Genomic DNA, 17,292 nt, shown 5'->3' on the forward strand with positions numbered 1-17,292 from the left:
TTTTTCCACTGGATTCCAGAGGAAAACCAGACCCTTCTATGTCATCACTGGACCTTTGGAGGAAGACTGCACCTTCTACAGGATCACTGCTCCAACAGAACCACATCTGTCACTGCAGGAGGATGCAGCCATCATTTAATGGGACTGTTACCAACACCCTGACTGACTGATGGGGTGTCAGCTTGGATTTTGACTCTGTCAGTGTTTTGTTGTTTTGTATTACTGTATTTTTATTTTAATTTTCGTAGTAAAGAACTGTTATTCCTATTCCCATATCTCTGTCTGAGAGCTCCTTAATTTCAAAATTATAATATATTGGAGGGAGGGATTTGACATTTTCCATTTCAAGAGAGGCTCCTGCCTTCCTTAGCAGACACCTGTCTTTCAAACGAAGACAAACACTTACATGAAATGACAGAGCATTGAGGAAGAAGTATTTCACTGAAAGGTTCAACAGAGTCTGAGGCAACCACCTACAGCTACAGCTTCCTATGCTTTTAACTTATTAACTCCTTCGTTTTCACAGGTAAACTACCATTTCACAAAATTCATTAGATCAACACTATCCCTGCACCTTAAAGGACTAAGCTTAAAAAGCTGGGCTCATTGACAAGTAAACAGTTTTGTGACCCATATTACACAGGTCAGGTAGGCCTAAAGATTTCCTTCACTCACACTGCTAAGACACATTTCTGATAGCTAGGAGTCACAGTTTGGCTTACAAGGCCAAGTGAGAGGGTCTAGTTTACACGAGAAGGCAGCCTGTACTGAGAATCTGACCAAGGAAAGATAAATACCCTGTATACATAAAGAACTCTGAATATAAAGAACATGTCTTCTTTATAGTCACCTCAACAAAAGAAATTAGGCCCTATAAGCAAAGAAAAAAAAGAATCTCCAGGTCAATCTAGAATCTTCAGGCATCTTCCAGTTTCTCCATTAATAATCAAGATAAAAATATTTTTAAATTGTGATGTGAGTTTTCACTTTCTCTCTCGTCACACAAGATAAAAAAAAAAAAAAAGAATATTGGCAATTTATAAGCAAAATTCTTACCGCATTTCAACATGCAACATTGGTCTCACTTCTGTACGATTAAATAGACTATTTACACACAATACATATATATCTCTCCCTCTGTATGCACATGCATTGGTCCTAGCCTAGGCATCAAAGGCCACATGTGAGTTCTCTGGGTCAAATCTTGCTGAAGCAATTCCAGTCTGAATGTGTGTTGTCCTTTGGCTAGCTGAGGATCTCAGTTCTTCCGAATGTCAGCGTAGACCACAGACTCTGACTTGTTGATCTTGTCGCTGTGCTGTCCCCCGGAGTGATCTAACTGCGCGTAAATGACTGGGCCCTGGGGACACAAGAACAGGCACAATCAGGCTTTTTCAGAACAGCCCACACTGCCCCTCACTGCCATGGGGGCTGCAGCAAGATGAAAGCTAAAGCAAGACCACAGAGCTGTAATGACTGCGGACAGCACTTGGAAGCAGGTGGAATGAACCCTCAGCTGCATGTGAGCTCTAGTCTGCCACCTTTCTCTCAGGAGCATGCCAAACAGCACCCTTGCCTCCCTCCAAAACTGCCTGATGTCACAGAAAGCAAAATCTAGGATCCCTTGCTCTGAAAAGCAGCAATTCTTACACATTCTACAGAGCAAAGACACATGGTTTAGTCAGATGCATGCCAGAATTTAATACTGTTCAAGAGGAACTGCACTAGAGGTTTACCAGTCAACATCAGAGTGTACCTCCCAAACTGCTACTAAAGTCCTGTAAATCCCAGTATGGCTGTGCCACTTGGATAACGAGGGAGTGAATAAAGTTGCAGACACCCAGTGACTCAAGTCACTGCCCAAGCCAGCGGTGGGGCCAAGACTTAGACAGCAGTGAGCCAGGAAGTGCTAAAACGGTGCAGCAATACGGAATTCTTACCTGACTTGTGAGCCAGCCCAGGCAGCAGCAGCTCACAGACACCTTGGGCAGGCACGGCCTCACATCGTTGTGACATTTGCTGGGGTGCAGACATTACAGCCCTTTCAGCTGAACGCTTGAACACTCCCTAAAACACCACATCCTCTAAAACATGGCCCAGGGAAAGCCAACGGCAGCTACTGGAGACAGGCTGAGGACAGGACTGCAGCCTCCACAGAGCAGAGGTCCAGCAAGACAGGTGGGACCTTGATGGCAAGAGAACTCCCCAACTGAGACAAGCACAGGGCTGCCACCACCTCCCAGGTGACCTCAGCAGAGAGAGCACACACCCCAAGCAGGAGGCAAAGTGACTGTCTTATCTGGGGATGAAGAGTGGGGGGATTAAAAATAGAGAGCTTGTAGTTTGGTCGTAGCTTTTTCAGCAGTTTTTCCTTCAAAACTTTTCATGCACTTAACTATTCTGGTTTCCCTCACGTTCCAGGAAGAAGTAGTGTTCACTAGCACTCCTCTACCCACTTCTTGCCAGTGCTTTTGGAACCCTGACAAATTAGAAAACAGCCAGAGGTGAAAACAGACCTTCTGTACAGAAAATTATGCCCTTGAAGGACCACAGGAAGCTTCCTGCACAGGAAGTTTCCCCCCCAGCACAGTGGCAAAGCTCACAGCTGATAAATACCTTGTTCTCTTTCAGAAGTAATTTAAATCCACATTTTTTTCCTTCTGGGTAAAGTGTTTCCAAAGTAATAAAGAATAGAGGAAGAAGATGGACTGAAGGGTAAAAACTTGCAAGTAGGTATAAAACCCTGAATATAAACAATGCGCTGAGAAAATGGAAAAAAAGGGCATGGATGTCCTAGAAAACTCTGGATTTTAAATCTCAGTGCAGCCACTTCTTTTAAAAGTTCCTCTCCTATTTGCTTTCATGTTGTTCTGATTTCCAGCACTGTACTGAGATTACTAATTCCAATCAGATCACAGTGTCTATATAAGCTTCAAGGCGAAGTAACCCTGAAGTTTAATTGCAAGCAATTTTGGAAATCTCATCTGCCTGAGGCCAGAGGTCAAAGGTATGATAAATTCAGCTTGAGAGCACTGTCAGTGAAAAAAAAATATAAACATAATAAATCTAACTACATAAAGTACTCACTGTGACATTCCAGATTTTGTTCAAGTAATTCTAATGGGTCGATTGTCTACCAGTGGAGTTCACTCAATATCAGTTACAACTGCAGTGGGTTTTTGCCAGTTTAAATACAGTCACTGTGCTGCAAGCAGCATATGAGTGGTGTGGAGAGACTGACTGGTGTGATCAGCTGATCCAAACCAAACTATCATTGTCTCAATGTGTTCACTGTCAGCCACCTAAAATAAGTGGCAGATAGCCAACACAGAGAAAAGGAGGGACCAAGGATTTATTGCAGTGCTCATCTATTTGATTTGCTGACAACTGATTCTCTAGCTGACTATAAGCATCAGATGGGCCATTTTTAAAACAGTCTAAACAATTCAGAACTTTCATCTAATCCCAAGTAAGCTCATCCTGACTCTTCAGAACCAGAAGACAGACCAGCGCTGCTATATAAAACCAGCATTTCCTGAAGCCTTGCATTTTTTCCATTCAGAACTGAAGGGAAAAGAGTAGCAGGTGTACCTGCTAAGGGTCTGTTGGCAGAGTCATGAATTGCAGGCTACAGCAAAGAAAAAGGAGTTACAAAGTTAGACCACCATGATCCAAGAGGAGTCTGCATAATTTTCAAATTTCTCAGATTCTGAATGATGTTGCAACTACCAGGGATTCAGGCTCTGGGAAAGTTATCTGAAATTTCAATCAAGACTCTTGGCATCATAAACTGCTCCTTCTCAGGGCCCTGGGATCCAAACAAGGACATCCATGTAGGAAATCCATGTAGTTCTTGCCTTCACTGGAAATTGTTTCTCACCCACACAAATAACAGTCCTGGCAGAACAGCAGTCACCAGAGAATGAAGGCATGCACAAGAACCACCACAAACAAATCTGACAGGACAGAACAAAACTCATCTTCTGGGAATGAGGGCACAGTGAAAACAAGTGGAGCTGGCTCAAGCAGCTGAAAACTCACAGAATCAGATATGCAACCTCCAGAAAGCAAGGTCTGAGTAACACCTGAGTTACACCTGAGTAACTTGCACTCCAAACACAAAGGAAATGCAGGCTCAGCACACTTTCAGCTGAGATGTGATGCTACTCTTTCTAACTTGCAGAGGCAGTTTTTTTTTTGCATTCACAGTTCTTTTCCCCCAGTGAAGTACAAAGCATTCATTCACTTCCTACACATCCTACCTTGTAAAAAAGCTACGAGGAAGACTACAGGCCTCTGCTGCTGGACCACAGGACTGACTGTGGGAACCACTGGTCTAAAACTACCAGGCATTCCAAGAGACAAGAGTGTGCCTGAATCAGCAAACAGCCTGTAACAGCTCTGGGAAGTGCTGGGAATGAGTATCTGCCTTTCACCTGCACAACAACCTCAAAAGCCTGAATACTACAACTCATTTCTTAATTACCAAGAAACACCAGGTTTTACTTGTATATAATGAAAGATTTCAAATATGTTGACTTGCATGCTGGTATGACCCTTGAAGAAACAACCAAACAATGGCTAGAAGCTAACAATGTAAGGGTAATCAACTGAAATTTAGCTTCCTCACTTGTTGGAACATTCTGTTCAAAATCTGATCTGCCCTGATTTCACTGTGGATCTTTCTAAAGAAAAGTAAATATGTTTAGCTGTTGTGTAAAGATGGGGCAAAATGTTCAATAGGAGGTAGAGGAACTAACTTGCTGCTACAAATGTCTGATGCAAAAAGAAACTGTTTCCCTGACAAAAGAGATTAAAAATCTAAAAACTAAACTAAAACTGAATGAAACAAAAGCCATTTGCAATATTTTTCAGCTGAGGTCAGCAGTGTTCACACTCAGTGTTTTCCTGTAGAAACTTACCTGCAGGGAGAACTCTGTCAATGAAGAAACAGACTGGAGTGACTACAGAAGGGTAAAAAGCACCTGATTCAGAGTTAACTTCACAAAGTTTAGATTTACTCTGCTGCTCCTTCCAGCACACTGAGACTCAGAACCCGGGGGACATGGAAAGGTGAGGACACTGCAAGTTTTCACACCAAAACATTGGAGTATTTTTGCTTTCAAGATGCAAACACAAAACAGCATCTGTGTGTAGATCTCAGGGCACTTGCAAGTATTCCTTCATTCCATGACAGTAACTAGATTAAACTTTTTGGGGTTTTGATCTATGGATGTTGACTCCAACAACTACTGTATCATAAATCCCACTGTGTTCGTTTTGCAAAGCCTTTTTTATTGGTTGTTTTTTTTGTTTGTTTGTTTTTCTTTTTTTTTTATTTTGAGGGGCAGATGGTGGGAATCATCTGTCTCATTCACCCATTCCAAAAGCATTTCCCATGATCTAGAAAAGACAAGTTTTATCCAGGCCTTATAGGCAGCCTGCTGCCACAAGACCTACAAGTCAGTCAAAATCTGACTATTTTTAAATCCTGATTATATAGCCTCAGTGAATACCTGATCTCTGAAGGCATAAGGCAGCTTTGTGGGCCTGTGTGCTAAAACCTTGGAAATACTGCATGGCCCAGAAAAAAATGCATTTCAAAACCAAACCAGAAGCCCAGCAGAGTAGGACCTTTGACTTTGATGAACTGGTTCTTAGCATGTTTGGCTTTTTTCCTGTGGTGTTAATACACTAACACATATCTCCATTATCTTGTCAGGAGAAATTAAGAAAACGGGTATTAACTTGCACACACTACACTGCAGCCAATTGCTAAAAGGTGACTAATTAAGAAAAAGTCCATTTTGAACCTAAACTGTCTCAGGACCTGTATCTTCAGAGGAAAATTGCTAGGAATACTCAAATCAAGAGGGAACAAATGGCTTCCAAATAAGGAAATCCTGGAGTACGAACAGGTAATGATCCATTGCATAGAACCCTTGTCTGACTCATGCTCTGTCCCCTCCCATGGGATGCTAAGTCTGGATAAAAGCCACTTTTTCCCTTCAAAGTCAGCAGAATTTTGCCACCTGCAGCAAGCACAAGAAGTGGCACTTTCAAACCCACAGAAGTTGGGACGCTCAGCAGAAATGAGCTCTCAGCAGCACAAGTCATCTGCAAACTGGTCAGCATCTGGCTCCTCCCCTTGTGAAAGAAGTACCTGCCATGGAGCATGAGAGTGCAAGGCAAATTGCTCCCCATTACCATTCAGGAACAGACTAGGCAGCTCTATGGGGTGATCCGTATCTGACAAACACTGCATTGTGTCTGCATTAAACAGATAGTCACTGACCACTCCTCATCCTTGCACTTCACTACCACCTGTGTAATGTTAATGCACAAGATCACAACCGTGGTTATTTATAATTTAGTGTGAAGAGGGCATAAAACTCCATCTAAGATGAACATGCTGCTCTTTCAACCGCACCAAAGCCTTCTCCAGCAGAGCTCACCAGAGCTTACTGCGCACCCCTTGCCCAGCGCACGCACTTTTACCAGCAGAAAGCCCCTAATGCACAAATCCCACCCTGCCTGGGTGTTTTCCACAGCAGGCTGGGGGGGGGGGTATCCTGCCTCGGGGAGGAGCAGCAGGAGCAGTTTACCTGGTGCGATCTGGCGGGCACGCTGTTTACCAGGCCCTCTGTGTCGGAGGGCGCCTTCTGCGGAGCCTGCTTAACCGGAGACATCAAGCTCTCAGAGGTACTGCAGCTGACGAGGTGGCAGAGCAGAGTTTGCAGGACAATGTTCAAGAGGCACATGGAAACCAAACCAAAACGAAACAAAACAAAAGAAGGGGAAAAAAAAAAAAAAGGAACAAAAACAAAAGACGAATGATGGCAAGGTGAAATGCGGCAGGTTACGCCAAAGTAAAAAAATGAACATAATGGATTCTGAAATAAACACAAACAATTCTCCATCTCTCCCGAGACATTTCTCTGTCCTTCCTCTGAGCTTCATTAGTAAGCAGCAGGAAGGAGCAGCTATCAACATAGGACAGCAGCTCCTCCACAACCCCTAGTCCTTAGATACTCCCATTCAACTCAGCCTCTCTAAAATCATGTGTTTTCCTCTCAGTTTACAGTGGTAAACAGCAATTATCGTCTAACTAGAAGCTAAACAATCCCAGCCACTGAGGCAAGTGTTGTACCAGTGATACAGTTAGAACCAACACTTGCAAGAGCCACCAGCTCTCTCTACATCAGCAAGGCACTTCCTACCCAACTCTGCATTAGTTCCCTTGCTTTTAAAGTTAGGCTGCGAGCCCAAAATAATTCTCCCAGCAGACACCAGTCTGTGGAGCAATTACCTCAAGAGTCACACAGGACACTTAGGCTATGTGCCCTCATATAGCTACTTGAGTATCTAATCAGGCAAATCTTGGTTTTCAAACCAAAGAACTGTCTTGCGGTAAGAACCAACACCCCTAAGAAGAAGGCTGCTGGTTTTCACCTTCTGGCTGCTTCTTTTCATCTGCTAAAAGCAGCACTGAAAAGAAAACAAGCCTGTGACAGAAAAATTAATATCACAGATCAAATGCCCTTGAAGTTGGTGACTTTTGGGCAATGCAGTGATGGGTCTCTCAGTGCTAGGTCTATCTCCTTGTACCACAGTACCCAGGAGAATTGAGTAGCCACCTCCTTGGCAGCAGCCACAGGAGTGCTCTGTGCTACCACAACCCTCTGACCACTGGGCATCCTCTTCCCTCAGTCTTTGTAGATGGTGCATAAAGCGAGGACAGAAACAAATGAGGACAGTGACATTAAGCAGACCAAAAAATGCAGGACAAGCATTTTTTACCCTTTGGTCAGTCTTACCATAGCAGATTTAGCCCCTCATACATGCAACAGCTAGAATTTTTTTTAAATACTACCCCAGCCATCATGGCAAGGGGTCTTGGCTGTCTCAGAGACAATATATATCCTCTGTTACCAAAATTATGTAATCATTAATTGTTTTATTCACAAAACTCCTCAGATCTACACTATCTAAAAGTTATCATTCAGGCTTAAGCAACTAATGTACCTAGATCCCTGCAAGTTTTCCAACACCCAAGCTGTCTGAGCCAGAGGAATGCTTACAGGGAATTTACTTTTATTTTGACACAGAGAGAGGCCTGAATTTCCTGTGCTTTAGTCAATGCACTGGCAAGTTCACTGTTGGAAGAGATGGAGGGACACCATCTGGCATAAACAACAACTCCACCCCAGTCAGACAGGAGACAATGAAACCCAAGCACCCAGTGAAATGCATCATCCCTTTGCCAACAGACTCCAGCACAAATTACAGTGATGTTAGTAGAGAGCTAGCTGGTTAGTCAGCAAAGGAAGAGGAAATGTGTACACACACACACACACACACACAGGTATTAACAGCAACCACCAATTTGATTAGTTACCATGGTGTCTAGTGGGACTGGAAGAGAAGACCCAGCCCTGCTACATTCCCAATCTGGCGTCTATATCAGGATCTCTGTAAGGAGAGGAAGGTAAGCAGGATCCAATCCCAGCACACCAAGGCAGAAAGAAAAACAAAACAAAATAAAAAAACCCACCGAAGTCAGAGCATGAATGGAAACTGTGGCCATGCAGGGGTTCCAGATGCCACGCAGAGCCCCAGCCCACCTCAGTTCAAGGCAGAATGGTTATCTAGGAGTAAGTGCTTCTCTCCACCGCCACACAACGGGTTAGCATTATGTAGAAGACAGTCCATAAATTTGGAGGGGGTCACAGCACACTTGGTTTCTTTCTACACATCATGCAGAGCTGGCACGGTCAGTGAAAGCAGGATTTAAAACTCAGAGATTACTTTCCCAAGAGAGTAGTTAAATCTGCTACAAGAAATCACAGTGCATGAACTACTGCTCCAGGCTCAGCACCAATATGTGTCCTCCAGCAGGAAGACACTGGAGACTAGGTCAGTGGGAAGCAGGGCAAGCAGGCCAGCTCAGGCACGCTGCTGGTGCATGACACTGCAGGGTTCTTTTCAGTTCTTAGGGAAAGGACACATGCAGAAAAGGAAAACCAGGCTTTCCACACAATTCTGAGCACACACAGCCACCCTTGCTGTATTTAGCCTTACCATTGGGCAATAGACAACTCACTTTGTCTAAGCTCTCCAACTGGGAAAAGGACAGGGGAAAGTTTAATTTGGAAATCCCCACAAGCTTATTTTTGGAGTTACTGTCTTTAATCCCACAGGCAACCCAAAGAACCTGCAATAAGCAGGAATATTTGTTGGGCAAAGAACAGAAGAAACTTGTATGTTTCGGGGTTGTTCCTAAGACTTACATACATAATTTTCATTCTTTCTTAGAGAAGTAAATTACCAGCTAATTAGAGAGGAGGAAAAAAAGGAAGCACCTCCTCCACCAGCAGCAATTTTCATCACCATAGGATTCTAATCTGCCTTTGTCAGTTCTTGTTGCTTTTTCACATGCCCACTCAAAGAACTGTGCTTCACTTTGGAGTTATCCTCCTAACACTAAAAACCCTGCAGGGAAGGTAACAGTTAAGAAAAAACAGACAGTGAATGGGAATGGATGCAGAGTGGCTACTTCTTCCTTATTTTCAAGCGTGGTGATGAAGGGGGTTTTGGCAAGTATTTGGCAAAATATCAGTATTTTGGTATTTTGGTCCACACTTAGGAGGCAGACACTGGGAACAAAAAGATCCAGTCCTTAACACACAGCATTCCTTAAATGTGCATGTATTATCCTTTTCCTTTGGAGGTAAGTAGAGCTGGAGGGAAGGGGAACAGGCCAGCGCTAGAGGATCTTGGATTAAATGCTCTGAGGGTATATATCCTTGTGTGTGGTGATTAACTGCAACACCTAGTGATTTTCAGGTGCAACTCATGGTCACTAGGTCTCTTCAAGCACGGTACAGAGGTAATCACTAAAGCAGATGATCACAGTTCCATATGACCATACCTATCTCTAGCCGTGATTGCCAAGGCTTGGCTGAAACAACACCTACCCCCCTTTAAGCCCTCCCTCTGATCCTGCTGCTGTTCCTCACATCGGCCACGGGCGAGGAGGGAGATCTCTTACCCAGAGTATCGTTTTTTAGAGTTGTTCTTTCTGATGACAAGACACACGACAATAGAGATGAGCGATGAGAGACCTGTAACCGTACCGATGGCTATCCCTGCCACGGTGGCAATGGGGAACGCAGGCAGGCTGTCTGCGGAGAGAAGGGAGAAAACATTCAACTCTTCTGCATTCCCTGCTCAACAGAAGTGCAAACCACAAATGCCTTTGAGCCCTGGATTCGTTTAGAGCAGGAGGAACTAATGTAATACCCAGGAATTACAGCATGCAGCCTAAAAGTGGCAGTGGCAGCAGGCAGCCAGCAGAGTAATGTACGAACAGCGCACACACCAGGAGTGTTCTTAATGTCACCGTCCTTCAGGAGGGAGTTCATGTTGAACCAAAGGTTTTTACATGTCAGGGAATAAAAGTGACAATGAGGACAACCCTGTCTCATTTTGTATCTGAGGGAGATAAAAAAACCAAGTTACAGCCATCTGGCAATTCCCAGTGAGGTCAACAGGAAAAGGCAGGCACGCTTGAAAGTATATTTGGACCCAGGACATCACTAACCCACTAGGAGTGCTGAAGGCTGGGTGTTCATCAGGGAGCATGCAGCACACAGCAGAGCTCCCACCCAGGATCACTCTTAGCAGTGTTTACACACGACTCTGTTGTCTCAAAATACAGCCCTGTATGTTTTTATAGACTTTTTTTCCTTTCTTAAGTCAGGATCATTGTATAATACCAGGAAAACACGTAGAACGCTGTATTGCTTTACTCACATTTTCCCTAATATTATTTTGGGAGAGAGTAGGCCAAGAAAGAGCAGCCAGAAACAAAAGCCAATCAGCGAATGAGTACAAAATAATTACAAGTCAAAGAATACACAGACTACCATTACAGCTTTTCCCAATGAGAAACACAGCCCCTTCCTTCCCCACCTCATGGTTACCACAAGGAACATCTCAGGCCAGAGGGTTTCTTACAAGACTCCATGCTACTCTAGCTACTTGTACCAAATACAAAAAAGTGAATAAGCAAAAGATCCAACAGGAAAAAACCTACATCTATGTAGAAAAATCTGACACCTGCATCTCATTATCACAGAATTGTTGAGGTTGGAGGGGGTGTCTTGAGACTGTCTAATCCAAACCCCCTGCTTTTAAGCGGGGCTGAGTAACACAGTTTGCCCAATACTCTGTCCACTTTGGATTTTACTATTTCCAAGGATGGGAGACTCTTCAGGCAACCTAGTTGTGTGGTTTGACACTGGCCCAAGACTTGGCACACACGAGAGTCACTCACTCACTCACTCTCCCCTGCCACAGCTGGGCAAAGGAAGAAAAAAAGAACATAACAAAGGCTTCATGAGTGAGATAAGGACCAAGAAATATTTCAAGGACAAAACAGGCTCAACTTCAGTTGCAAAGTGAAAAGAGAGAAAAAGAGAATCAGAGGAGGATAATGAGAAATAAAATAAGCCCTTAAAACACCTTCTCCCCCCTAGCCCCTCCATCTTTCCCACTGACAGTGCAGGGAGACAGAGTGTGGGGGTTTTGGTCAGTTCATCACCAAGATTTGCTTCTGCTACTCTGGGAGAAGAGTCCTTCCCCTGTGAGGGGAAGGAGACACAGGAGACAGTTCTCTGTGAACTTCTCCAGTGTAGGTCCACTCTCACAAGCAGCAGCCCTATCACACCAGCTGCAAGGTGAGTCCCTCCTACAGGCAAACAGAAAACAGACAAAGCTGCTGCAATTTAACTCTCTCTTTCTAGGGGGTGCAATCCTCCAAGGACAGGCTGCTCCAGCCTGGAAGCAGGGCCCCTCTCTCCACCAGGTCTTCACTGGATCACAGCCTCCTTCAGGCATCCACCTGCTCTGGCACGGGCACCTCCTCCATGGGCTGGGGTGGATCTCTGCATCCCTGTGGACCCCCATGGGCTGCAGGAACACAGCTGCTTCCCCATGATCTTCACCACTGCCTGCAGAGGGATCTCAGCTCCAGTGCCTGGAGCATCTCCTCTGCCTCCTTCTCCACAGGCCTTGGGTGTCTCCATGTTGTTTCCCTCACATGTTCTCACCTCCTCTTCTTCTCTGACTAGAAGCAAAAATCCCCATGACCTTGTTTTGATTTTCTTCTTAAATATGTCATTGCAGAGGTGTTACCAGCCTCTCTCATTGGCCCAGTTTTGGCCAGCAGCATGTCCATCTTCAGAGCCACCAGGCATTGGCTGTGCTGGATATGGTGGGAAGCTTCCATCAGATTCGCACAAGAGCCATCTTTGTGGTCTCCCTGATAGCCAAAACCAAGCTGTGCCAAACCAATACACTAGTCCAGTGTTCAATCACAGCAAAAATGTGGGGTCTTATATGCAGACAGAAATTCCTGTGTTTCAAACTTACGCCGATTGTCTCTTGCCCTGTCACTAGGCATCACTGAAGAGCCTGACTCACTCTTCTTTAGGTGCTATCAATGTACTTGAATAACTGGTGAGAGGACTCTCCTGAGTCTTTCTTCTCTTCTGCACCTCTCCTTCTCCAGGCCAGACAATCCCAGCTGCCTCCAGTTTTCCTCATATGAAAGGTGGAACAGTCCCTTAACTATCTTTGTTGCCCTTTGCTGGACTCATTCCAGAATGGACCACAGACTAGCACTATCATGAAGCAGGGGCATTATACTGAGAAAGCAGGGCTTACATTTAGTCCTGCTTCTTTGAAATTCTGTGACTTTCAGCAGAAGGGCTACCTGACTTCTGGCTGTTTCACTGATCATAACACCATTCAGCCAAACATCACAGCAGCAGCTTTCCTGGCTCTCCAGTGTGACATGCCAGTTCACAGCAATATGGGAATTCAGAGTCTTAGCAAGAAATTAAAAGCGAAGATATGAGCACCACAACTTAGAGGAAGACATTCCTTCCAGAACCTTTCAGCAGCCCAGGGATCCATCTGCTATTAAGGAAGCAAGTCCTACAAGTGGTAATATTCAGATATGTACAATATGATTGGATTTGAGGCCCATGCAAAAAAATGAACCAATTTATTTTGAGGCATATAAAGAGTTCCCTAGTTCCTGTGTTTTTTCACCTTTCCAAAAGTGCAGGAATAACTGTCTGCAAAAGCATCAAAACAGACATGAATTTCTAATAGCAGACCTGCTATTGCCTTGTACACCAGAAAACACACGCATTTTATCACAGCAAGGAAGCAAGCGACAACCCAAAACTACAGTGCAGAATACCTGCTGAAATATTAGGATTCATAGCTTTGTCACTTCCTTGACTCATGAGGGTTTTTTTGGTTGGTTGAATCTGAATGACAGACAGCAGTTAGATCCTGTTAGAAAACATTTTTAAGACTGCATAAAAAAATTGCTAGTGTTTGCACGTGAAACTAGGAGTCTACTTTACTGCTTTTCAGATAATGGTTCCTGCATTTTCAAGCATTCCACAGTTATACAAATTCCTCATAAGCACTTCCAGAGCAGCCACTGACCTCACTGTAAAAGACAGTCCCAGTTACATAACCAAACACCAGCTCTGCAAGCCAATATTTAAGTTAACAGCTCAACATAGATCAAAAATCCAGCCATTTAGAGAACACTTTTCACTGATTATTACTGAAATTCAGAGCTATTTCCATTTCACTGAGAGAACGTCAGTATCAGTTTTCTGAAAGAGGCAGGAAAGTGAAGATTCCATTGTTCCGAAGCGTAAAGATTTTCATTCCATTCTAATTGTTTCCCCTCTGTGTGTTCAGATCAAAGATCGACCACCTCCAAGCTGTCTTGAACAGTTTTAAGCAGGGTCAGCCTAATGTAAAAACTTGGAATTCCCCACGAATTTCTGCTGTTTAGGCTTTAAATGGTAGTCCTTTCCACTATTCTGACAGTCTACTGAAAAAGTAGCCTTGCTTTTCATCCCTGCCAGTAGAATTCTTCCAACACACTTGACAGAGCTGTTTGCGGAAACACCATGTAGGTACCGCAGTGAAAATCAGCTAGGTTAGTCTGCCGATTTTTAAAAGTTAGGCCACCATGCAACTTATTAAATGTTTAATCCAAAACCTAAAGCTAACCTATCATCTACCAGATCATTTAAATGTGCAAAGAATGAATGTGGCTTTAAACAGTTTAGAACACCAGATTTATTATTCAGAACCATTAGATAGCAAAAAATCAATATGCACAAGTGTCATCACTTATTTCTCCCAACTGAAAAAATTGCTGCATCTCAGTTTAAGATGAGCTATAACCTATTACAAGAGCTTGAAAACCCATTTTTGCAGTCTTCCTAAGACTCTGAAGACAACAGTTGCAGTGGTTTTTCAGATGGTGAGAAGCATTTCAAATACAGGTCTCCATTCAGAATCTGAGAGATTATCTTCCAGATGTCCCATACGGGGAAGCCAGAATGCAAGTCTGTTGAAAAATATCAGAATTAACGTCCTGAAGTCAGCCATTAGGTTGCTTAACCTGGGTTAAAAATCTGAAAAGGCTTTTCCAAGACAGCCTGACTTTGCCAAACTAGCAGCTGCTTTACTGTTTCTTCATAGTGACTATCACTGTGAGAAAAGAAATAGACCCTATTTTTACAGGCTTCAAGCTCCCAAGGAACAGAAAGTTCTAAGTGATGGCTGGACCTCCAGAGGTCCCACCCAACCCAAACTGTTCCACAATGAGAAAAATTAGCTAGACACCTTGCCTACTTAAGAACATGGAATGCTCTTAAGAGCAGGGGTACAAACTTGTTCCAGCAGCAGTACCAATCCAGCTAGAACACACAGATGGGTATCTTCCCTAACATATTAAAACTAATGGAATAGCTGCATCAGCACTGACATTTATGAACACAGCATTTATTCTCGTCCTTCCTAAATTATAAATTTGGAAATGCAATTACTGTAACAATCATTTCATTGTAGGAAAAACGTGGCATTTTGGCTGACCTCCAGCTGAGGTAGAGCAATCAAATGTTTTGGATGATCATACTGACAAACAGAATCTAAGTGTTCTTGAACTGTGACAAACGTTACCAATTGCTAACCAGAAGCCACATGTGACTACAAGTAGCCAGGACCTGAAGTTTGCAGGAGCCACCATGGGTTCTTTAAGAACACTTGAGTAAAAGAGACTGAATGCACACTCAACACAAACCCCTTTGCATGGAATATAGTAGCATTTCACTTTCTGTATGTTTGGACCAGATTTAAAGTTTTGCATTCCATTAAATATACCAGAAGGGTATTAAAAAAAAAAAAAAGAAAAAAAAAAAAAAAAAAAAAAAAAAAAGAGTCTTCCACTTTTTCTCCTAGCTCACCAGATTTCATAAGTCACCCTAAGCCTTGATGGAGCATAATGCAGGAAATACATTCATAGGACTTCAAAATAAGATGATGTGTTTCCATCAATCCTTCCATCAGCTTTTTCTAATAGTTGTTTAAACTACAGGAATTAGTGGGCATAGAGGAAAAGGGTATGACATACAGTTTTTAAACAGGTGACAGATACTGGTTCCATTGTTAGGACCTGGAAGAACAGAATTCAAAAAACAGTTGTTCCCTCCAGGCTACTCCCCCACCCCCAATAAAAGTGATTTAGACAAGTAATGGAGGGGAAAGAAAACCAAGTGACAAGGAAAAAAAAATCATATAGGATGAATTAATACCTTTCTCCACAACTCTAACTCGGATTTCTCCTGGTTTGACAACAATGTCAGGTGGGTTCTTGACATCACAAATGTACGTGCCGTTGTCCCGGAACTGCATGTTTGATATAGTGATAGAAGCATCTTTCTTGTTAAGATCTCCAGCCCAAGTGATCCTGTCTTTAAATGGTATGTCTTTTCCAGGGTATGACTTCCCATTAGAGTAATAGAAAAACTGCAGTCAAGGAAGAGAGGATATAAGAACAATCCAATTAGCAAGTATGGAGCCACCGTGCTTCTCTCGCTATTACAGCATTCTCCCAGAACCAACTGTGTTATACACAGCCAGTAGCTGAGGTTTTCCTCCTCCTGCCTCACCATTTCAGTCTGCCTTGTTGCCTCTTGATCACATAAGCATGCTTCTACCTCAATCCTGTCAGCACAAGAGACTGCAAGTTTCAGTTTTCTGTTGGTTTTGATTTGTTTTGTGGTTGGATTGGCCGGGAGCTTTTTTTCTATTTTGCAGGGGACAGAGTTTTGCAGACAAGGAGGTAAGGGGAAAGAGAAAAAGAACCTGGTAACCTGACAATAATTAAAGGACAGAATAGTCCTGGAACACAGCCATCTGTCACAGGAAGAGGCCTGCATCCTAGCAGAAAAAGGATACCAAGTTTCCCATCTTGTGTTCTGCTGTGTGTTACTTGCAACTAAAGCACAGCTAAATTAACATGCAATACTCTCCCTTCCGTCCACCCCCTCAGAAAAACCTGTGACCAATTTAGAGTATATGCAACTGTTTTCCAGAAACCTTCAGGTAACTAAATATAACTGTTTCCCAGTTTTTAAGTGACTAAGCTGCACATTGGCTCTGCACTCCTTACACATGATCAGACTAAGGAGGAACCAAGTATTTCCTAACTTTACCTGCCCAAAATTGGAATTCACTGCAGTAGAAGTGCACAGACTTCTACAGGACAACTCTGCTTTCAAACACATGGGATACCCTACGAGAGGCACCAAGGCTGCAGCAGAATTGCAAGAGCACATTCTTTCTTAATTGGTTTCCTTTATTGGATATCCTGCAAGAGAGCAAGACAAACTTAATCAAGAATCAACCTGAATTCCCTTCAGCTCAGTCTCCAGAGAACAATAAAGAAATTTAGGACAATATTCCAGCTTCCTCTTTTTTCTGCCTTATTTACAAAGCAGTGTCTCTGCCACAGAACAGACTGCCTGCAAGACAGTCATATTTCCATTCAAGTCACCTCCTATCCCTTTTCCTTTTCCTGCCCTTGATCTCAGGCTTGCTATTCCAACACCCTCTCTGTAAGACCCGCACTCTGAATATCAGGCCTTATCACCTGGCAGCACAAATCTTGTCCAGATCAGGTATGTGCACATCATGGCCATCTGTCCTGCTGCAGCCAATCTTATTTGTTGTCTACAGACTAACATAAATTCAACTAAGTATTTCACGTGGTAGAAAGCTGGCAAGCACATAGTGAGCTGTCAACATTTTGGAGGGACTCTTCATCAGTCTGCAGCTTTTCCAGCCTGACTGCAACCTTTAACACAGAAGCACTGCATTATCAAAGCCCTGTGCACAGGGAAAGTC

At 43.4% G+C, this 17,292-nt stretch overlaps 1 protein-coding gene across 1 annotated transcript in view; it reads right to left on the reverse strand.

Moving 5' to 3' along the window:
• Positions 1-1,236: 1,236 nt before the first annotated feature.
• The window catches only part of MPZL1 (myelin protein zero like 1), a 31,053-nt gene continuing 14,997 nt past the window's right edge, over positions 1,237-17,292 (reverse strand). The window contains 4 exon segments of the mRNA XM_062515310.1: positions 1,237-1,360; positions 6,606-6,711; positions 10,052-10,184; positions 15,699-15,912. Of these exon segments, the coding sequence (XP_062371294.1) occupies positions 1,259-1,360; positions 6,606-6,711; positions 10,052-10,184; positions 15,699-15,912 (555 nt within the window). The 3' untranslated portion in view covers positions 1,237-1,258.

The sequence above is a fragment of the Cinclus cinclus genome, chromosome 2 (assembly GCF_963662255.1).
Source record: "Cinclus cinclus chromosome 2, bCinCin1.1, whole genome shotgun sequence".
Classification (NCBI taxonomy): Eukaryota; Metazoa; Chordata; class Aves; order Passeriformes; family Cinclidae; genus Cinclus; species Cinclus cinclus.